The 25164-nt window shown below is 32.4% G+C and overlaps 1 protein-coding gene across 1 annotated transcript; it reads right to left on the bottom strand.

The window, feature by feature from the left end:
• Positions 1–1683: 1683 nt before the first annotated feature.
• Positions 1684–25164, bottom strand: LOC123659670 (neuroligin-4, Y-linked-like). The gene is made up of 11 exons (XM_045594869.1): positions 25102–25164; positions 24800–25062; positions 23189–23406; positions 11881–12033; positions 10507–10707; positions 9934–10432; positions 9682–9772; positions 8945–9118; positions 6237–6388; positions 3659–3777; positions 1684–2678 (listed from the first exon to the last, which is right to left on the bottom strand). The coding sequence occupies exons 1-11, from the start codon at positions 25162–25164 to the stop codon at positions 1684–1686; spliced, it is 2928 nt and encodes a 975-aa protein (XP_045450825.1).

Genomic DNA, 25164 nt, shown 5'->3' with positions numbered 1-25164 from the left:
CAAACATCAGTAAACCTAATTGTACGTAAATAGTTCTCGTCTTATTTTTTTGTTTTATGGTTGAACTCATAGTCGTGTAATCATCAACAGTAAAAGAACGAAAATTTAAACATAACGAAGATGATTTTTCCGGTTCCATATCCAAAGGATGTCAATGGAAAGATTCACTATAATCGGAGTCCGCTATCTGTTCGTCCTTCAGTCCACAGCCTTTCAAGGTAACATATATTTTTACATTATGGTGATAATAAAAAGTTAGTAGGGTTACCCGTAAGTGATTTTAAGCGTTTTGGATTTCAATCTTATAAAGTCTGTGTGTTATGGTATAGTATTATAATATTAGTGTATTATGGTGTATAGAGATACGCTTTACTAGATTTTTTTCCTATAGAATATTTTTATATTTTTGAAGTAAAACTTTTTTACGCACGCTTGACTTGGGGAATAAGTTGGTGAATGCGTGACGAGAGCGTTACGAAAAGTGTGATTGGGCGAGGCGAACGGAAGTTGAGAGTGAAATATAGGTTAATGAAGATAGAAAGAGAGTTACGTTTCGTAGTCGTGTGGTCTAAAGGACACTAGTTTTTTTATATTTTCAGCTTATGTGGTATTTTGTGAATATAAAAACGATTCGTTTCTTTTTGAATTTTTTAAAATTATTTATTAATTTCATTTAATTTTTCATTTGATTTACATAGAGTTAGCTAGATCTTTAAAGTTTATTATTAATATAAGTAAACGTTGTAATAAAAGTTACGAATCCTAATTGAAATGAAAGAAAAAAATGAAATGAAAGATTGATGAGATGATTGAATGAAAGAAATTTAAATGATAACGAAGGAATAAAAATAAACCTTTAAATTTGTTATGATTTTATTCCATCTTATTTCATGTTACTTAATACTCATAAGATTTTAGTAACGGTAATATAACATAGCTGTCCAAACGAAAGTTTAACGATCAAGTTAGCGTTGAATTACATCAATATTTTAATACACAAAATTTTATAAACACATAATAAATAATGACTCACTTAAAAAGAACAAACAATATCTTTTACAACAAATATTCGAATTACGATTTATTATATAAAATTATTTATAAATTTTTAAATTTTAAATATCGAAAATCAAATAGAAACGAGCGAATATTCTGTTATAATTTTAAACGTATAAATAATATTTTACAGTTAATGAAACATTCATTGAATAATTATAACTAAGAAGTGTCGAATGATAAATACAGAAAATTTAAAATTTGAAATGTGATTCAGTAACCTTTTGCGATACAGTGTTTAGTTACTAAACTATAGTTATTGACATCTTTTAAATGACAATACGGCAAAACATATAAATATTTAATTTTTTAAATGTCGTCACGAATTTTATAAACACTGAATTTTAAAATTAAATTAACAATGATTACTTTTATTTTCGTAAATCCATTTATAATGGAGATGATTGTATTTACAAGGTAACAGGATTTTTTTAAAAATACGTATTTTATGAATTCACATTAATCGATACAACTATGAACCTTAAATTCGGGTATTAAGGTTCAAATTAGATACAGTTATTTACAGAGGTTTATACGATATTCACAACTATGCTTTGTCCAGTGACAATGTTATTTTGTGTCCACATCACATACACTTTACACATAATTGTAAATATCTTCCATTTCTCATACATTCATTTCCGACATTGCCGCTTGAGGGACTCGTGATTTTTGGGAGAAGTGCTGAGACGGTGGAGACGACGATGGTACCGAACCGTTCCCTGGGGTTTGTGTCTGACCCGTCTGTGCCTGGACATCAGGCAAGTTGCTACTACTCACAAAAGTGGCATTCTTCGGCAGCGTCATACAATTCGACGCGTTACATATTTGATTCTGATAGCTGAACCCAACTTTTCGCGGTAACGTCGTACATTGACCCCTATTTGTCGGACTAGATTTCTGCATTAAATTCGACATTTGAATACCCGTGTGACAGACGTTCGGACAGTTCGAACTCGTGAAATGAGGCACGCGGTTTGTCATAGCGATAATCGCGTTTTTATCTTGATGATCGATGTCGACGATCGTACTCGAACTTTGCGAATGTCCGACGAAATAATGTGGATGTTTCGACGAAACACTATCGAATGTAGCGTTGTGATTTCTCTTTTGCTGCTGTAAAGCTTTTACTTGCAATCTAGTCTTATCCCGTTGGTAGTAAACCCCGGCGAATATCAGTACATTCAAGATTAATAGGGAACATCCAATTGCTATTGTGACACTAAGGGCTGTCGAGTACGCCGTGTACCCGGCGACCTCTAAATTGGAAACGTCTTGAGAATGAGAACTGTTCGTCTGACTTTGAGTGACAAGTGAGTCGGGTCGGGGTGACATGACGCTGATGCAAGTCGTTACGTAGGTCTCTGTAGTAGTCGACGCTATGTCTAGGCTGATATTGTACGGTCGACGGTAAAGCTCCAACGTAGGATCGTAGTAGTTCGCCCGGGTGAGCGGATCGGGGCGGACTAAGCCATCGTACAATTCCGGGTCGTTGTGGTTGCGAAATAGGTTGTGTTTCGCGACAACGTCCTTCATCCCGGCCCGATGGATTTCCGGGATTAGCCGCAGCCACACCGACAGCTGGTGAGCTCGGTAATGGTTTTTCATGCGAGGCTTCATTCCTGCAATTGAATTCTCTGATAAGGCTATTTGGTTCAAAATATTCACATAAACTCAAATGAAAATACAATTTTTAATGTTTCGTGAAAATATTGAAGTACGTTAATGAACTGGAGTAATATAGGGTAGTTGAAATGCCAATAATATTAATTAATGTCACCAATGTGTTTGAATATTAAAATCATCGTTTAACTGAGCCGACGTTATTTAGTAATTGCATTCAACGTCATCAATTTACGTCATTAATATTTATTTATGCGATCGTAACCGTCATTAATTCAACATATAATGTAATATTTCATCATGTGTCCGATTTAAACAACATTCGTGAATCGTGACATGTAATTATTGTTATTGCGGTGTATATTTTATCAATGAATTAAGAATCACACGTAATCCATACATATTTGTGGTGAATCGTTCAGTCGAAAAGGTTTACAGAATAAAGCAGTAAATCAATTCAATAATACGCATACACGAAAATGGAACATTCATAGTATTATTATGATAAAGCCTAACTATAGATGGTAGTCAATCATTTGGTGCTTCATATAATATTTAAATATATGTTTTGTAACATTGCTCGTATCAAATTTCACGATTTTGAGTCCACGGGAAGTAACCTGTAGGGTTTGATCGATACGATAAACGGCAGTATCTTTTGATTGCGTTGGCTTAGGATTTTGATTTTTTCACATCTCTAAGGGACAGTAGACCTGAGTATTTGATATGATTTTTAGCTTTATACTTCCACGTGTCCCTCAGAAAAAGAATCTCGACAGACAGACGAACAACAAAGTGATCCTATAAGGGTTCCGTTTTTCCATTTCAGGTACGGAACCCTAAAAATAGACACGAAATAGCTTTGCTTCATATAATATCTGAACGATCTCGTTAGCAACTTTGTAGCTTCTTCGGAACCTAAAATATTAATACGTGTGATGCTGGTTTGCTAGCTGTTTCTATTAAAAAATTAACTCACCAATTTCCAAATACTTCTGATGTAGTGTGTCATATTCGTCCCAGAAAATACTCTTGAATTTGTTACGTTCTCTTGATATTGGTAATACGGCCTCTTGCCTTTGAGCTTCATTCGGGTTCCTAGAACAAATATATTGTGAATCACCCGAATAACGGAGGCACGATCTTATATTATGAAAATATTGGAAACATCCAAAAGGTTTTATTAACGACGATCTAAGCCTTTTAGTACAAAGGAAGTTTAAGACAAAATGTTAAAATACCGCATGTCCAATATTTCACCATCAAAATTCAAAATCTGCAACAGTTGTGTGTAAGCACCGACTAACCGGCAATATAAATTACATTATATTAGAGGCGAGAATGCGGTGAACCACCTTTACATCGGGGCTACGGCATGCCTACGCTACCGTTTAGGCATGGCTATTAGGATAGCCACTGGCTATTAGTTTTACGACGTTATTTTAATAAATTTATTCATATCTTAGATAAAATAGAGCTATAATTTGTTGTCGAGATGATAAACAAGGATTTTAATTTAAACAGCTTACAAAAAAAGTTAATAAAAGGATTATTAAAACGTAAATTTTTAATTACGTAGCCTCTTGAATACAATCAACTTTTCAGTTTAATTTCTTACAAATATTTTTTCCGTTGTCGTACTTATAAATTGTTTTCTTTATTATTATTTTCTTTTTTTTTTGGGCTCATTTAAAATCAAATTAAGTGGCTAAGCTCAGTACGTTCTGAAAAGAAAAAACAAATACATAACCTTCTTGGATAATTAAATACTATCTTGACTCAAATGTTTTAATAAGTTCCAAAACTATTTTTATTGCATATTACATAATACAGTTAATGAACAATCTAGTCATAGAATTCAGCCGAGCAACCCAATGTTTCTGTATTCGATAGCTCGCTTGTTGTCTGAACGTTATAGACCATAAAGTCACACTATATCTCAGAAGAGAAGCAATAATCGTAAACATCAAATAAACTGACAAGTGCTTATCGTAATCGAAACTTCTGAGAGCGTTAATTCTAACATATGAAACTGAATATCTACCTTTATTTTGATAAAATGGTCTCTTGAAAATATATTTAAATAAATAAATATCTTATAACATACACACAGTCGTCTGTTCCTATGGTAAGCAACTTAATGCTTGTGTTATAGGTAACAGCCGGCTGATATAGCTAAATACTTTTTGTTTTGATAAATATATATAGAAATATTACATATATAAATACGAATATTACACCCAACACAGGTGGCAATCGAACTAGCAATCCGCGGAGCAGCCACTACAAATTGCGGCAACGAGCTAGTCAAAATTTATACCATCATTACAAAGAAATATTTGTTATTATATAGGTAACAATCGGGATCGACGGCTTATAGTGCTCTCAGAGGCACGGTGGGGAGACCGAACAAGGAACTGAATATAAATATTACACAAAAATACATTAAAAGCTAAAATGTTTCGTAAAAACTACGTTCCAAATGTATTTTTGCATTATTGAAATTCATACATCTTAAGCAAACTGTTCATTGTTCCTTTGCGTCAAGCAAGTTCGTATTTTCTTGCACACAGGAAGGCCATTGTCTCTTTGTCGCGACGACTCCGACTCGGTCGTTCCATTTGTTCTATAATTCGAGTTCTGTATGTACATTTCGGATTAAGAAACTTGTGGTAAAAAGATTTAATCATTGCCTAATCTTCTCATTGCGCGTAATAAATATTTTTTATTTATTTATGGAAGATTAAGATCACTGAATACATTTTTATTGTTTTCACACGTGATGTAATATCTAGAAATCATCATCATTACAGCCTATACAGTCCACTGCTGGACATAGGCCTCCACAAGTTTACATCAAAAATAACGTGAACTCATGTGTGTTGCCCATAGTCACCACGCTGGGCAGGCGGGTTGGTGACCGCAGTACTGACTTTGTCGCACCGAAGACGCTGCTGCCCGTCTTCGGCCTGTGTTTTTCAAAGCCAGCAGTTGGATGGTTATCCCGCCACCGGTCGGCTTTTTAAGTTCCAAGGTGGTAGCGGAGCTGTGTTATCTCTTAGTCGCCTCTTACGAAACCCACGGGAAGAGAGGGGGTGGCTAAATTCTTCAGTACCGTAGCCACACAGTACCTAGTACCAGTACCAGTAGTAGAAATAATCATTATAATATATCCTATGGAAAAATAGTTACTAAAGTGTGCTTTATCCACACGACTGAAGTAAAACCTCTTTAGCAAGAGCCCTGTATAAGACCTGCACTGTGTCTTAGATATACGAAACCTAAGTGGCTATGAGACAAAGAGAGAAATAAAATGTACGCGAGCGTAATTGTATAGCGTTTAGTTTTTTGGACTAATATTATTTTATTATCTTTAATTATTACTTATTAGCTTGGAGGAGTAGAAATATTATTTCTTGGCCTTTAGGAATTTCATTGGTTAAATCATATGCCGATCATCTATGACCAATCATGCTGGCAAAAAGGATCTAATCACACATCTAAAAACACACCAAAGATGTCCATCTTACATCGTAACAAAAATAGCTATGACTTACCCGGTTCTCACGAAGTTCGCTACGTAAAGAATGAAAGCTTCCGATAATGCGATTTCAGATTTTGTGTAATTCTTCGGGAAATGACCAAGACCTTCAACCAGTGGTGCTCCAAATAGATACGGCAGTTCTTCTCCATGGACCGAACCCATGCGCTAAAATCATAATATTTCTTTACTTTCACAAAAAAATAAATAAAAAAAAAACCATAATATATTTAACTGAGGTAGTACAGCAGGAAATATCCAGTTCAAAAGAACAACCCGACTGTGGAAGTTACTTCGATCTCACAGGAAATCACAGCTGAATAATACTACTTTCAAGTAATGTTGAGTCCCTGTGGTAAGGTAACCAGAGCCCTTGAGGTAATGTTGGCAATGCGCTTGCGATACTTCAGCTGTTGCAGGCCTGTATAAATAAGCTACAACTAGGTTTTCCAAGCAAGGTAGTTGTATAAAAAAATAAAATAAAAAAATAGGAGTAACCGCCAAACTAAGCAACATGAAAAAGAAATTTTATTGAATACCAGCGGTCTTTTCTTGAATAGAATAGCCTTTCGTGTCAGATTATTAGCTGACCTCGTACGGTCAATACCATTACACTTGGGTTACTTGGGTCAATATACTATTCACATTATTCATAAATTGTTGATATTCTTGTGGAATTTTCGAGAGATTTTCGGTTGTCTCTTATTGACTTAAACTCGTCGAATTTTAAATGGATTATATTGTTAAATAAAAAATTACCTTATTTTGATTTTTTCGAAGTTAAGCTTCAAAAAAAATAAAACTAAAACACTATTATTTACATAATATCATTTCTAGACAAAAACTGTTATAGCTATTGTATCCTCAAATTTCATTTTATTATTTATTACGAAATTTTCACATAATATTTAAATAAAAAGTTTAAACTATTTGAAAGACAAATAAAAGGTTTATTGTTCGCTCGGATATTATATACGAATTATTCGTTTAAATATTTTATCATTTTGCGATAGGAATCATTGAACTATTTCAATGAAACTAAAATAAATTCAATAATTTCAATTCACGTTTCATTGAACAATGAAAGCACGTATTTTCGATTAATCAAAGTGAAATGCTCTGTTATTTTTCATCTCATGAGGTTATTCATTAATCAATTAATTGGTAGGTTTTAGATTTAGCAAATTAAGCTTTGAAATTATTAATAGTAAAAATGTATCAATATTATTTTATCAATAATTTTTTTTTTGTACATAATTTGAAAGTAGACTGTAGTAGGATAATGTAGTTTTTACTACTAATATCCATGACATTACGTCTTAACAATATTCACAATATGAATTGGTTATCTAAGGCAATGAAAATATATAAAAACCATTAAAAATAAACGAATCTATACTTATAATATTACTAGCTGACTCGGCAAACGTTGTCTTGCCGCTAAACGCTATTTAAAAATAGGGGTTGGTGGTAGAAGGGTGAAAATTTAGGGTTGTATGTATTTTTCAATGCCGAATCATAATAAAATAAATAATTGTGTTTGCTCGCAAACGAAAAAAAAAACCGACTTCAATTACATCGAAGAGTAATACAACGTAGATCGACGAAAAAATAATCAAGTAACTACGCGTTATCAAAGATTACTCAAAAAGTAGTTATCAGATCTCGATAAAATTTATATGTAACCACATGATAAACATCAGCTTTTGATTAAATTAAAAATTATCAAAATCGGTAAACCCAGTAAAAAGTTATTGCGGATTTTCGAGAGTTTCCCTCGATTTCTCTGGGGTTCCATCATCAGATCCTGGTTTCCTTATCATAGTACAAAACTAGGGATATCCCCTTTCTAACAAAAAAATAATTATCAAAATCGGTACATCCAGTAAAAAGTTATGCGGTATAATAAAACGTAGGTCGACGAAAAAAGCGTCAAGTAAAAACGCATTATTAGATATAACTCGAAAAGTAGTTGTTAGGTCTCAAATAAATTTAAATGGGACCAATTGGCACACACCACCTTTTGGTTAAAATAAAATTTGTCGAAATCGGTCTACCCGGTCAAAAGTTCTGATGTAACATACATAAAAAAAAAAAAAAAAAAAAAAATACAGTCGAATTGATAACCTCCTCCTTTTTTGGAAGTCGGTTAAAAATTAATAATATCTCTAAAAATTAAAAAAAAATAGGGGTGGACTACCCTTAATATTTAGGGGGATGAAAAATTAATGTTATTCGATTCTCAGACCTACCTAATATGCACACGAAATTTCATGACAATCGGTCAAGCAGTTTCAGAGGAGTTTAACTACAAACACCGCGACACGATAATTTTATATATTAGATAGAGGTAAAGTTTTTAACTTTGTTTGTTTGTAGGGGATAATCTTCGCAAATACTTTCACTAACAGAAAGCTACACTATTCAGGAGTGACATAGCCTATATTTTATTGTTTATGAACAAAAAAATAATCAGTGAAAAATAATAGTATAGTTATGTAGATCAAGTCGTAGAAATGCGAGCGAGATAAAAACTTTAATACATATTATTTGCATTACAAAAATAATTAATGCGCAACGAAGTGGGCTCGTGTCGGCTAGTGTATATATACCATAATTTTATTTTCAGTACTTTTGAAAATATTTTCTCTTATTTTTATAAAGAAAATTTCGTGTAACTTAGTTCACAATATAGAAATAGTTGACGTGTAATAAAATACTTACTTGAGGATAGTCTCCGTCTTTTGTTTGGTAATCGAATACATAAAAGAAGGTATTCGGGCCGGTTCCTACGGAACTTTTGCTGACGCTCAGAAAATCACCGGTTTGTACCAGAGGAGCTACATACTGTGCATCGGATAACGCCAGTACTGCCGCATCTCGTGTATTGATTGGATGCTGCGAGAAAACATATATCTTAGAGATAAAGAACAATTATTTCTACAGATATTTAATATAAAAAAAAAAAAATAACAAATAGCAGCAATAAATCTAGCAATTAGTAATTATATTTCATAAAATTTGATTTGAGTTTGCACACGAAACTAAAGATTATCTACATTCAGTATCTAGATTGGTGACAAAACTCATTTTTAGCAGTTCAATTCGATTCAATATAAAAGGTATGACAAAAAAAAACAATTTTAGCATTATATTTGAGTTTGTAACTATGTAAACAAAAAGCTACAATAAAATTTTCATTTAAGTAATTTGGTCGTATTTTACATCCAAATACCTCACCAAAACTATCTTTATTGCAATTTACTACCAATACCCTATTACTTCAATTTAAAAAGGCCTGATCTCGGTTTATTTTTCCAATCACGTATGTAACTAATGCGAAGCCGATAGAAATACTCTGATCAAGAAAATAATACGATATGAAAGGGATTGCCGATCTATGCTCTGACGGGATTTATTGTTGCGCGTATAAGAAAATTTATACAAAAGTGATATCTCACCTGAACTGTCCTCTCCCAGTCTGTATATTCATTGACTATTGTGAAAAATATTTCGCTCAAATGATATGTGTAGGCGTTTCGAACATATGTCCTGAAAAAAATATAATTTAGACCAATTTCGACCGTGTATTATCATTTAAAAGAAAGTTACGTCACATCAACCGTATTATGAAACTTCAATGAATGGTAATTGTAATCTATGTAATCCGTTGAATAACGTAAATTCCAATTTGCCATATAAAAAAACATTACCTTATTATTCTGTCCCGCCTCTCGCCCTCGAAACCGTTTTGTATGTCTTGAGCCGAGAATTTCCAGAGAGCTTCACTCGTTACCACTCCGAATAGGAGATCATATTTATTTTGTCCGCCTCTTATCCCGAAAATCCTATCTCCGTTCCTTTTGTCTGCTTTGATGTTGTTGACACCGGATACGCTGGTGAATCCTTGAAGATCGTTCGGTATGAAGAATGTTAACAGTTCTTTCGCATAATCTGTCTTAACTACAACACCATCTACTGACGGACCGAACGCGGTTAGGTAGCTGGGTGTACTGATTTCTGCGGACATTAGTTCTTGAAGTGGTACTTCTCTAAGGCAGTCTACAATAAGTTCGTGGTCTTTAACGATATCTTCAGGAAGTGTGCAATTAGACTGCTTGGCTAGTTGGACGGAATAACTAACAGGATCTTCTACTAGTGCCCATGAGCTTAGGGCTGAACCTGATAATAGGATTGCTCTATGGAATAGACCTAAAAAGAACGCGCGCTTTTAGATTATAATGCATCAAGTTTTCAGAACATAAACAATACACGAAAATACTTACCAGGCATAACAGTGGGTGAAATCATTAAGAAATTAATACAAGCAGCACCAGAACCATGTCCGAGCATAGTTACATTGGCAGGATCTCCACCGAATAAAGCAATGTTCTGCTGAACCCAATGTAAGGCCGCTATTTGATCCATTAGACCGTAATTCGCTACTCTTGCTTTCAAATGCGGTATAGGATTTGCATTTAGGAAACCTGTGAATGTATTGCATATATTTAGCACATTTACAAATGTGGTGTTGGACAATTTAATCTTCAGAAAATGTTTTGGTAATTTTAAAATGAAGTTATTATTTACCGCAATATTTTTCTATTTACATTATAAAGAACAGTTAAGATCTCCACGAAGAAAAATTAAAAACGAACTGTTACATAGATTTATTTTCTTTGGTTCCAATCTAATTATGCACAGCGCTTGTGCCATAGCTTCGTCACGTTTCACTTTACTTAATTAAACATTTCTTGTAGCGCTTTTCTATTGCAAAATAAACTTCTCCCACTACATGGGATATACTGTTGTATCTCCTGCTCATAGAGTACATTTTAGTTCGACGTTGAATTATATTTTACAATTTTAATGAATTCATTTTCGTGGCAATTTAGAGAACGTGTGCATTTAGGGTGTCACATCCTTTGGATGCTAAATGACCTGATTACTATAAAATTTAAATATCACGTCCATCTATAAAATACGTTAATAATCTCATTACGCTTAAATGTCAACCAGTTAATTTAAATGTCATCGAATTAACCCCACACAGATACAAACGAAATTTGGTTAAAATTGAACTGGAGCTTATCAACTTAATTATTGTAACTACATTTTGATAGTTTAACTACAGCTTTGTATTATTTATTTAAAAAAATATAAGTCTGCAGTTAAAGCGTATTTGTCTGTGATTTTCTTTGTCTGTCTGTACGTCCACTACCTACAATAAAATATTGAAAAAAAGTACAGTATATGGTCGAACTAAACGCATAAATTAAGAATATTTTTTTACTCGGTAATTTCATAAGTTAGATTGAATTAAGGGATGAAGTCATCACTTTTTAGAAAGAAAGATCAAAAATGATCGTCTCCTAACTCTCATATTATAACAAGAAATACTATAAACGAGCGTGACCGAACGCAAAATTGTGCATTGACTTTTATATCAAATTCTAATAGGCATACTTTATGCACAAAAGTAGAAACAGTATAAATTTAAGACTAGTACGAAACGCTAGCAAATTGAAACAACAATTTTGATAGCTTGTTTTTAAACAACTGTATATTCACAATGAATTTACTGAAAACTTTACACAAATCAAAAGAAAACAAAAATTCGTCCATAACCGAAGTATAGTTGGAGCGTGTGTTTAACATACCCAATATCCCGAGGCGGTAGTTGATCGTGATGACCACAAGGCCCGCATAGCTCGCCAGAACGGCGCCATCGTACACGTTGCCCGAATTCCACTCGAACGATTCGCCGTGGATGAATATCACCACTGGATATTTCGCTTGAAGAGTCGGGCCAACTGCAAGGCGATATTGTAAGTTTCTTGGCAGCAAAGGGTAATTTTAATGCATTGTCTTCTTAAATTAATTTTAACTGATATTGTAGCTTATTCGATTCTTATTACGAAATTGTAATTAAAATAATATTAATTATGATTTTTTAATTGTATAATAGCTTGTTATTTTTAATAATTTTAGACATTAAACTTAAGTTTATAATTAAAGTAATGAGCACGAATTAATATTTAAATAATACGAAACCTATTAAATTTTGTCATAGCATTATCAATGTTAGCAAAAAAACAGCGTCTTTTTCTGTATTATTTTGATAATTCAATCTCATTTGAATGTAATTTAAGCCTCAGCATACAAGGTTAGTAGAATTTCGAAGAATTTTTTCAAACATCATTGAACAAGAAGAAGTGATAAAACGAGAAGTATCGTGCCGATTTTTGTAATATATTTATGCGTTGTTGTAAATTATGCGTCTACATTATTTATTTCTCAAAAAAATAAACAGCATTCAAAATTGAATAACATCCATCAGAAAGAACCTAATCTTCCGCAGTATAAACAGGGAAACAGTTTACAAATTGTGTCCAATAAGTTACCTGAGTTCAAATGGAAAACTGCGTCTAGTTTATAAAACAGATTCAACCATCCGATAAAGTATAACACTTTAAGGCAATACGCGACCCAGATAAATGTCAATGTCTTTGCGTCTCTCAGAGATGGTAGGCTTTGTTTACGTTATCAGTGTTTCGGATGACAGATTCCAAAGCGCTCAGATAAATTCCGCCTTTGGACATAATCCAAGGTGATGAAATATGTTTTTCTCATTGAATACAAATGAAAGAGCTCATATTGTTTTCGAAAATACGGCTGGATTAATATTATGTGACAACGTGCTGGGAAATCTTTGTTGGAGGTTACGTGTTATTGTATTCTGTTTATGGAAACATTTTTCTTTACGACAGAAACGCTTTACTACAGTTATATCTTGTGTAGTCTAACGGTTGTATTTGCACATGTAGATAACTACCCTTAATAAATTGTTATATATTAATTTATATGGTGGTTGTTATGCTAGCATGACTAATTTGTAACCTTAATTCGATCAAGCTCTAATGTTTTGCTTTGACTACTTAACAATACTTATTACTTAATTTGGTTAAAAGTTTTTGATCTTGAAAGTCTTATTAGAAATGCATTAGAAAAAACAATGAATATAAATAAAAATTTTGTTATTTTTTTTGTTATTTTTTTTGAATTGTTGTACAGTAGGTCTATAGATAATAATAATAATAATCTTTATTGGACACAATTATATACATAAAAAAATACGTATAACACGGCAAAAAGTTTCAACTTTCATATTGATAAAAGGTTAATAAAATCTAAAAAAAAAGAATTGACAAACACCCTATATCAATTTAAAAAATATTGTATTCACAAAATAAATATCGGTAGCCGAGAAGTAAATACTGCTGTTTCCTGATAAGCGTAACGTAAAATCGAAAATACTAAATCACGTGGTAGTATCGCCGATGACATTTCCAACGAAAAAATATACATATACAAAACATATTTCCGCATGCACTATCCGATATGTATAAGCTTTGAAGTCAATAAAAATGTTTATTACAACCAGTCACAGTTTACTGAATATAAAATATCAGTAAATTCAATATGGTGCATGAAAATACAACGCTGTCAAAAAGGTAATTTTGCTTTTGAAAGTATTTTCATAGGTTTTTATGGAAAATCCGATATGTTTATTGAGGTGACTCCATTTTTATATAAACTATTGCATAGTAAATGTCCTGAAGGAAGATTGTAACAGTTGAGAAGCTACTTATTGTCTCATTGAGATTCTTACTTTTGTACGATTGCGCAGTAGAGTATATTTTTTTTACAAATAAAGTCTAAGCTAAATTGTTGCATTTGAGTAGGTGTATCCTATACCAAAAGCCATGTCATGATAGCTTTTCTATAATGACTTGACAATGGCTAAATAGCCTATCAAGCCGTAATAACTTTATTTTTTTTTTAAATTATTACTTTTTTACAAAACTAGGTCGGCAGAAAGCGTACGGCTCAATTAATGGTAAGCGATTACCGTAGCCTATAGACGATGCAACACCAGCAACATCACAAGCACGTTGCCGACCCTATCCCCAAGAGCCCTGGTCACCTTACTCACCAACAGGAACATAACACTGCTTTAAAGCACTATTATTTAGCTATGATCTTCTGTAAGGCTGAAGTACTACCCCAGTTGGGCTGCTCCATATTTTGAGCAGGAAATTACCTTCATCAAAAACGTGAAATTTTGTTAAGTAGTAACAAGAACAACGTTTTTTAAATACAACACGGGATGAAAGAAAATTAGGTCTCAATAGTGAGGTAGAACAAACATTTGTTCTGGCATCGCCAGTGTGGGACTCCTGCCCTACTTAAGACGTTTTCAAACAAAACATTTGGACGTAAAATTGTGAATTCCGCAGTCGCTATGCGGTTGTCCAATTCTATTCTCTGAAAATATCCTTTATTTTCTTCACTATTTATCTTAAGTGGTTCCACTTTCACAATCTTTTCTACGAGGTTGTTTAACCCTTAATTAGGCGCATGAAGAAAATCACACAATTAGTCGCATGGGGTCTCGGGTGACCCCAAAAACAAGGTTGAAAAAGGAGTGTATGAAATAAATAAAACAAAAATTGGATTATATAAAATATTAGTGTTCTTTATTATCTTTAACTTTCATAAACACAAATATAGCTCTGACTTACAATTTAAGCAAAAAATGACAAACTTCTAACTACTCCTAAAACTACATAATTTTTGGCTTAGCCGATTCGCTTATTTAAACAAAAAATAATCAGTCTCATTAGCCGATTTTTTTTATCTGCAATCGACGCAGTATACTCTAAAGTGTTGTTGAGAAACAAATTTACAACACATATGACATTTGGTTGGTACTTTTTTGTCGTTATTCCTAGGACACAATGAGCAACGTCCGCGCTTAGATATTGACTGATGCACCGTCTTTTTTATATTATGTGCTTCACGGAGCCATTTTTTTTGTTGACACAGGGGCAGAAAGCTGCTAATACGATGCTTTTAGTGACTTTCTACAAGTGCTGCTGCCAATTAAAAAAAATCTATCTTGTTTGTGTAATATTGTTATTAGCATTCGATCTGAGTATGACAAATGCGTTGATGCCAGATAACTTCAGAAGATGACAAAATATAACCAGATTTCTACTTCTCTTTCAAAATTATAACTAGTGCAAAGTTGTTCATTGTAATCGACATCGCTTTTGCCACCGATGATTCAGATGATATAACTTGAATATCTGCGAACTCTTCAATTTCACTACCAGAATCATGGAAACTATTCACAGCGTTGCCGTTTACTAATTTGTCTTCCGAAGCAGAACTAGCAACATCTTGCTCATCGTTGGAAACCTCCAGCCATTCCTATAACTGCTTATCATTAGTCACTTCAAAAATCAATAAACTGAAAATAAAAGAAAAAGTCTGTGCAAATAAACACAAAAATAAGTAAATTAAATAGCCGGTATATAAATACATATATACTAATGTAAAAAATTACTAATTTACGAACATAAACGAAGTAAAAACATAAAAATAAAAACTTACCTCCGCAAAAAAAATCACGTAAGTGGTCGCATGGGGTCAGCGCTCTAGAGAAAAGCGACCAGTGCATATGCGTAGATGTTTTGGAAGCGACTGATTTGCGTACCCTGAGGGAAGTTAGGAAGCTAGAGTGAGCGTGGGCGCGCTCAAATCACTCAAAGATATATATTTTTCAATTTGAAATGGCCGTGACCCCATGCGCCTAATTAAGGGTTAACCTCGGATTTGAAAGGAAAAATATATGCGAGAATACCCATGGATATAATTTTGGGAATTATATCGTTGAAGAGATAATTGGAGCGAAAACGTTAGTAGCTTTATTTCATAATAATATAATTTTATGAGGTTTTATTACCTAATGTAATAATAAATACAAGGGTTTATTTACTTGCACGTATTTCACTGACTTTTATTCTCGGCCATTAAAAGGCGAATTAGTAACATATTGTGGCAATATATCTCTCTAACTAATGTTAACGATAAAATTGTCTCCCACTTCCGTGCCAACCATTACAGATTATATCCCATTCTTTAACAGAACATTTACATAATTCACGGGAGCCAACTATCTTTTTTCTTACCATACGTCTTAAAATATAAATACGAAATTGCGGTACACCCTATCCCTGGAGGAAATAAAGTTTCCGTCATACCATTGAATTTATGAGGCCATTTCGTTTAAAGGAATAACTTTTGTCTTTTTATGACACAAGATATTATAATATACAGGTATATTTACAGATAATGTGAAAACGTACATCTTCAAAAACTGTTTGTGTACAAAGGTACTCTAACTCAGACGTGTAATATGGGTCATGTGATTTCGGTATGTTCCTCATTTGCATACAGATAAGTCTCAGTGTCAACTCGTACTTTACGTTCCACGCACGTCACTTTATTCAATTTCACTGACGGATTCGTATTATTCTGATGCTACGTTGTTTAGTGGAAACTTCGAGCTTCAACGTCAAGTGGTTTATTAAATTTCTGGCTTATACAGGGGTTGCTATGAAAGTTGAATAAAATTTAACAGATATTGTTTAATACAAGCTAAATATTAAACGAATCTATACTAATATTATTAAGCTAGAAGATTGGAACTAAGGAACATCTTTCTATTATTACTGTGATAGAAAAAATACCCTTGACTAAGGCTGCTGTAAGTGACCGTAGTTGCTGTCAAGTATCCGAAACGACGGACATCTAAAAGATTTAATAAACCGCAATAAAATCCGAAAAAGTTGTTTCATTATAATATAATAAATTAAATTTTACATTTTTATTTTACTTTTTTTGAATTTATATATCCTTACAAATACAGTAAACTTTTAAATATGTGTTTATATTCGACCTATATAAACAAGAAATAAATTGATTAATGTTATGTACGCGTATAGCTTCTGAACGATTATATAATAACTGACCAGTAGTTTTTGTATATTCATAGTAATAAGGACAAGTTATTAAAAAGAGATTGAAAAAAAGAAACGATATACATAATTCCGAAACAAAAAATATTTAACACTTCAGCCTATCGCAGTCCACTGCTGGACATAGGCCTCCTCATGTTCGCGCCAGACCCCGGTCTTCCGCAATCCTCATCCAGCCTACACCAGCAATCTTACGTAGATCGTCGGTCCAACGGGCCGGAGGACGTCCCACACTGCGTTTGCCAAGACGCGGTCTCCACTCTAGGACCTAACTACTCCAACGGCCATCGGTCCTGCGACACAGATGACCAGCCCACTGCCACTTCAACTTGCTAATTCTATGGGCTATGTCGGTTACTTTCGTTCTTTCGCGGATAGTTTCATTTCTAATCCTATCTTTGAGAGAGACCCCAAGCATAGCCCGTTCCATTGCACGTTGAGCGACTTTAAACTTTAAAAAATATATATTGGTACAGAATTCGTTGGGCTAGCTCGTTTTCTATAAATTATTTTTGCTATCTGTATTTGCCTGTAAACTAAATGATTATAAAAAAATTAATAACTTTAAAAACATTTTGTAGCATTTGTACAAAAATTATAAGTTTCTTACTCCATAATACTAGTGTTTGCTCGCAAACGAAAAAAAACTGACTTTAATTACAAAAGCAATCATATGATTTCAATCAAATTTATATGGGAGTACAATACAAGAATCAGCTTTTGATTAAAATAAGAATCATCAAAATCGATATACCCGATGATAAGATATAACACAAACGTAGTTTGACGAAAAAATAGTAAAGTAAATACGCATTTTTAGATATAACTTGAAAAGTACTTATTAGATCTCAATTAAATTTAAATGAAATTATGTGCCACGTACCAAATTTTGATTAAAGAAATAATCATTTATATCGGTCCATCAAGTAAAAAGAGTTGAGAACCTCCTCCTTTTTTGGAAATCGGTTAATAAAGATATGCTTTAAGGTACTTTTTTATATATGCTTATTATATCTCTAGCTACGATTAATGTAAATGTTAAATACTATTCAACTTTTTGAGCAATATATAAACAAAGTCTACGCTAGAAAACTAATAAGACTCGCGGTTGCAGCTCGAAGTTTCAACTGAACAATGTACCGTCAGCACAACACGAGTCAGTCAGTGAAATTTAATAAAGTGACGTGCGGGGAACGGAAAGTACGAGTGTGACGCTCAGAATTATCTGTATGTAAATGTGGAACAAACCAACGTCACGTGACCCACATTGCACGCCTGAGTTAGAGTGCCTTTGTACACAACCAATTACGGAAAGTGTGTTATGTCCAACATCTCGGTGATATGTCAAATTAAAATCCAGGTTACAAGATTCAATATTATTTTTAATGCAATACCTGATAAAAAAATACATTTGAAAAAAACGCAAAAGCTGCTAGAATTTATTAGTACAGTGTTTTTTTAATTTCTTTTTGAGAGACTGCGATAATTATTAAGAATGTTTTTTTTTTAAAATCATTATATGAACGAGACCGAACTCATTTTAAATGTCAAGTCAGGTTCAGTTTCAGTTAAAGACAACCTCCTTTCGAGCACATACGACTTTCTATTTGTATACGAATGTCTATTTGACTGTATAAACGGCATAAATAAAAATAAAATAAATAAAAGGTATAAACAATTTGCAATGTTATATTAATAAAATATTATGAGTCGTAATGAAATTAAGATTGATTAATATGCCGCTTTGGCCTATCGCAGTCTACTGCTGGACATAGGCCTTCCCAAGTTCACGCCAAATATCCAGGTGTTTTAATTTAACTCTTACTTAATCTTCGTCCTGGACGAACAATCAACTAAAATTGCTTTACCGTTAGATCTGGAATCATAAAAAAGACAACTTTTTCCAATCTCCACATTCACTGCTATAAAAGGAAGTCTTAATAAAACCAGATACCGGAAGAGGTCGCAGCCATTGTAAACTCTGATTAAAATTTTTCGTCTTAAAACGACCGATGGCGCTTTTCAATAGTCTATTGACATCAAGTATTAAAATTTAGTGCAGATAAATCAGAATGGAATCCCCTTTCATTTAAAATTAGACCAAAATTCATTTATTAGTTCGCTTGTTCAAGAAATATGGTTCAATCTATTGTTTTATTTGAAATATATTCCACACGAGTACTCAATGCTTACCAACTTCTATGTATTTAGTAAATACAGACCGGATGTTATTCTGTTTTTCATAAATAACTGGTTTCACCAACTACATGACTTAAAGTTTTTTTTCTTCTATATTTTCAAATATTCCTCTAGTATAATTTCATATGATGGGACATTTTTATTTTGCTTACCAAGATGTTTCAGTCATTTATCAGTCTCCGATTCAACGTTTTAACTAAAAATCGCGTGATTCAGATACATATTATATATGTATAAATAGTCATACAACCGCAATAATTCTAACCTGTATAATCCTTTTACAAGTTTTGAACTCGTGACATGGTCGAAAAGCCAGTTGATAAGTTGTGGTGGTCGGTAGCAGATTTGGACAGTTACGACAGTAAACCCTTTATCTTTCAATTACATTCCAGGCTAACCTAGTTTTCAAGATTCTCGATTTCGGGGGCATAAAATCTTGATAAACAAACTCATTTAAACTTTCGCAAATGAGATAGTATTATTGAGTTATCCTGAAACAGTGTAGTAAGACGTTTATTCCTAACAAGATTTGTTTGGGCTGGAATCTTACAAATCCTTCTAATGTGTAATGGGTATTTATTAACTTGTTTTGGTTATCTAAGTGTTAATTTTTGAACTTTGTAAACAATTTAATTTTACCTGATATTTTTATCAAGATATAAACAACACGATTGATACCTCAAATTCTTCAGAAAATATTAAATGGTATCCTATATGTTCTGGAATCAATAATGTCTTCGTAAAATTTGTACCAGAGCATCAGAATTACCAAAGATATTGATAACTCGAACCAATAATAAAAACAAACATCTCTAAGCGCTCTTCGCAGTAGGAGAACTCTTACAAACAGCACTCAGAATAAAATAAATATCGAGGATATCTCGGAAAGTTTTAATGGTGTATGTGAATTGTTCGGAAGAAGGATTCATGTTTAGCAATTTAAAGGCATTTACGTATAAAATGCAATACAAACAATATACATTGCTTTCATACATTACACGTAAAACATATTTCCGTGTCAGTTTCACGTGTATATAATACAAATAAAATAAACTCATAACATGCAGAATGAAATATTATAACATCGAAATTCAAGCTACGGAATTGCATCGTCGTTGAATTTTGTAATTTATGAAAGAGAATTCGACCATTCCATGAATAAAATATTATAAAATTTGTGTTATTCCTTGTATTTTAACAATTATGAATGGGTTACAAATTTATAGGTGAAAAGTTATTAAGATAAAAAAGTAACAGCCAAATGAGATTGATTCTCCTTACGTAATTTACAGTTTAACACAAAAATTTGTGTGTATAATATCTGTGATATTTTTACTAGATAATCTAAGGAAAAAAAGAGACAAAACATAATGTTATTCCTAAGTGAGACAAGGACATAACAATGTGTCGTTGTCATAGCTTTAACGAGGTCGACAAATTTACTTCATGTAGTTATGCAACTTGATCAACGGCCAAGTGCGTTATTAATAACCATTAAATGACCATTATCAAATAATCCAATGCAAATCAAAACAATGATACTCTACACTAATTAAAGGGTAATTTAGGTTAATGCAAAATTCAAGCATTTGCTTGTTATCATCGATCTGTCGTAAGGTTGCACATAACTCTGGGTTAACTAAGTCTGCAATGTACCCAATGTTAAGATACAATTTTTTTTATTTTATTGTTTGATTTTCTTGCTACCTAAACTTTCTTTATTATCGAGTTTTTTTAAATTAATTTGTATTATTATTTTTGCAAATAACATTATTTTGACTTTCGTTAAGTGTGTATATCACCTTATGACGAAATAAATGTTTTCATTTCATTTCATTCTTTAACCGAAGCTACTAATGGTCAGTACAATTAATAGGTAAGTTTAAGTGAATATATATATATAACTGCTTACTTACAACCTGATTTTGTTAATAAATGACAAAGATTTAGTGGTATTCATATGTTTTTCGTTTAAAAAAATTAATTTAACTTCTATGAAATGTATTTAAATATAATATTGCAGCGCGATTAGTATCAAAAATAAATATTATGTCTAGTGTCTATATTTCAAAACTAAATTAAACCCAAGTATATATTCGACAATTTTAAATTTTGTTTCTCCATTTTTTTTTCTTTTGTCATTGCTCTACATTGTAGGTTCTGTATAAAAATCGTAATGTATAAGGATAATATTCCTAAGTCTGATATTTATTTTTACCATTTCTTTTCCCTGTTCTACCTTTGATTCTAAGTTGTATTTCTCATTTAATCCACAGCAAATATCCGAACCCAGTGGAGTGAGAACGTTCTATCGCATTTGTAGAAATATATTGAATAAAATTGTGCGTTTTCTCGATATCAAGTGTTCGAAAATATACTTTAATATAAACATGCAAGTGCAACAAACGTCGAACGTGAGAATTGGATAAGTCTCAGTCAGAATGGTAAGAGATTTTCTTTTGTATTTTATGATCTTACCCTATTTGGAACTGTTCCTATTTGTGGATTTGTTTATCGAACCGTCTTCTTGAAGATTAAGTGTTTACTGCGTTTGGGTTGACAATTTTCAAAGTTAGATATTGTTTTTTTTTGACAGTGACGTAAATAAAATGATTATGCACACATAACGAATGTCACAAAATTATCTACTATGTCAAAAAAAGAGCAAATCGTGTATGCTGAAATTACCACATGCCAACTGCTCAAAATATTTATAACTATATCGATTGACGGGGCGAGTCATAGACCTAGACTGGTCAAGCTTTATTCAATCTCATGCCGTTTTATCATTAAGGTATTCACAGATGTTATAATGAGCTTTATTAAATAAATTTCGTTAAACTTTTGTAAAGCCAGAGATTGAAGCGCAGCCGGAATCTTATTATACATTAAATATACATTCTTATAAATGAACGACTTTTTTTCTGACCCGGCATTTAAGAAATGTTAATTTGTTCATTCCCGAGTGTTATATTATGAGACGCATGTCGATCACTATGGGTAACAAACTAATGCATATTTTTACGTATGTACATTATATTTTCATATACGGCGATACAAAATTCAGGATGTTGACCTTTTTAAACTTCTCTCTCAGTCATTTTTACATCCTATTATATACGTGATGGACAACTCTTTTCTTCAGAATAAAAATAGCATCAATATCAGCAGCATTGTCCCATAGCAAAATGCCATAGCACATTATACTGTGGAAAAAACTGAGATAATCTAGTCTAGCTATATCGACATCCGTTATCAGCCGTATTCTTTTAACCACGTATACTGCAAAACGGAGTCTATCCATCAATCGACAGATATGGTGTCCCCATTGAATCTTAGAATTAATAGTGATTCTAAGAGAAACTATTGATTATTAACTAAGTTCAGTTTATTACCACTGATGACTGAATGACTTGTGGTTGCACATCGACTTATCTTATATTTACGATTGAAAATTTGACAAAATTATTTTTCTGTGAAGTAAGTTATTCGTGCTAAACCACTTCACAGAGAAAATTATTTACATCGTCAAGTTTGTACCGATAATTTTAACAGATATACCCCAATGGTAATGATAATTATATTTCTATCTATATGAAAATACGAAGCCTAATATAATTCGTACATTGTTTTTTGCGTTACCCACATGAGGATATTCTAAACAATTTTTTTAATATCATATCAAAAATCGACCGTTCCAGCGGGGATCGAACCTGCATCTCTGACTTACCGTGTCGGTGCTTTAGCCAATTAAGCTATGGAACGATGTACCCGCTAGATCGAAAAATTAAAAAATTGTTAAGCCTAATATAGTCCTAATTGAAACTTTTAAATGTTTCTGTATATGATCTTAATTTTTTTTTACTTTGATAAATTTCATTACCTTGAACTGGTGTATAAATATTCATATATAGGCAGTCTTCGCTTTGATTTTTTAATCTAGGCAATAATCGCCTCAAGTACTCGAGTCTTCCTTTTGGCATTCTTTCAAGAGTAATAGTCTCATTCGAGATATCTGGCAATCGTTGAGGACACACTGGTCCCATTTGGTCGACAGTCTTTACATCGTCCCACGGTGCTGGCGCCCGAGTTGGGGCAAATCTATGGACAAACATTTGTTATAAAATATAAAAAAATAAAAAAAATAAGTATTACACGTAAAGTTACCGAACAGTGTGTCAACACCACACCTGATACACAGTCAAGCTCAGCTTCTTTTCTGTTATCTTGGAATTTGTTAAACCGATTTTTAATAACAGCTTATACAGCAGACATTTTAGAATTGGCATACTAATATTTATACTTTTATTTGTATTAATTTAAATTCCACGCCCAACTCGGTAGGTTTATTTATAAGAATATAAAAAAAAAATATGTCAAATTCTCAGAAAAATAGAACATCTTAGATTAGATTCTAAGAATCGTTCTAAAGAAGCACTTTATTGCTATAAGTTTTAGTAATGGTTTAAAAATACTCAGTCCAGTATTCCCTGAAATTCCTATTTGCTTATTTATTGCCACCTGTCGACTTAAAGGAAAGTTAGACTTAAATTATAGTATATTTTCAAAAACATCTACCATATTTAATGGTAATTAATTTTATTTATTACTAGCTTTTATCCACGGCTTCGCTCACATTGATTTTTTTTTAGTAAAATATGTCTTTTGTTGCTTCTAATATTACCTCCAAGAATATGTTACAAAGTTTCATGATAATCGGTTAAGCAGTTTTTGCGTAAAAGCGTAACAAATAAAATTACATTCACATTTATAATATTATGTTAGGGATTAAATACAAATGCTTCAAATACTTAAATATTTCATAAATCGAATTTTTATTTATGTATTAATAAAAATGGTTTCCCTTACGTTATTTTTGTTCAGTTTTATTTCACACAGATTTTATTTTTGATTTTATTGTAAATAACTAACTGAAAATCTGACTGCGTGACGTTGGTTGTTACTTAAAATTGGAAACGAAATAAATTTTTATTTCATTCATCGTCAATCTGAAATCGACAAGGACAAAGACGTGGGCGTTGATTGTACAAAGGAAATTTCCAATTCACGTTCAATAGTTTCAAGACCCTCAGCAATAAATTATTCTCGATCTAATTGAATTTTCAAAATCTAGGAAAGATAGTAATATTAACTGGATACGATATACTTTATTAAATGACAATAGATATAAAGGAAATAAATAGTTCTACTCGTAATTGGTTGGTGTTGAGTTAACAAATTATGGAAATTCCTCATGTAGTTATCAAAATCATTTACGTTCATAATAAATTTCTTTATAATATAATTTTGTACGTCATATTTTATTTAGAACATTTTGTCGTAATGTAACATGGAAATGCTAATCTTCAGGAACAAATTGTTTTTTAATGAGATACTTAAACTACATTTTCTTGTCATTTTTTTGTTGTTCTTGCTTTATTTTTGTCTATATTCAGTTCTAAGCACTATTTTTAATAAAAACTGTATATCTTACCTATTTGATCCTGTAGGTGGTGTCGCGTATGGAACACCTAAATACGCTTCTACTGGCTTTAAATACTTATGTTGATCCATCGGTAGTATCACACCTTGCAATTTACCGTATCTTGTACCTATAATTCTGGTCCGTAACATTGAATTTCTACCACCACTAAAATTATTTCCGCTCGAGTTCACACTTAGCAGTAACACTAATAGTATCACTAATGTACATCTCTCCTGAGTTTGGAATTTGAATTTTCGTTGCACTGTGATCCTCTGTTGAATTTTTATTACAATATTTATTAAATTTTTCACTCTCGTCGACCAATACTGCTTTATAGAATTGCAGATGTGTAATGGCAGTTTATTGATGGCCAT

Source organism: Melitaea cinxia, chromosome 2, assembly GCF_905220565.1.
Source record: "Melitaea cinxia chromosome 2, ilMelCinx1.1, whole genome shotgun sequence".
Taxonomy (NCBI): Eukaryota; Metazoa; Arthropoda; class Insecta; order Lepidoptera; family Nymphalidae; genus Melitaea; species Melitaea cinxia.
The sequence above is the reverse complement of the archived record's forward strand: the minus strand, read 5'-3'. Positions and strand labels throughout refer to the sequence as shown.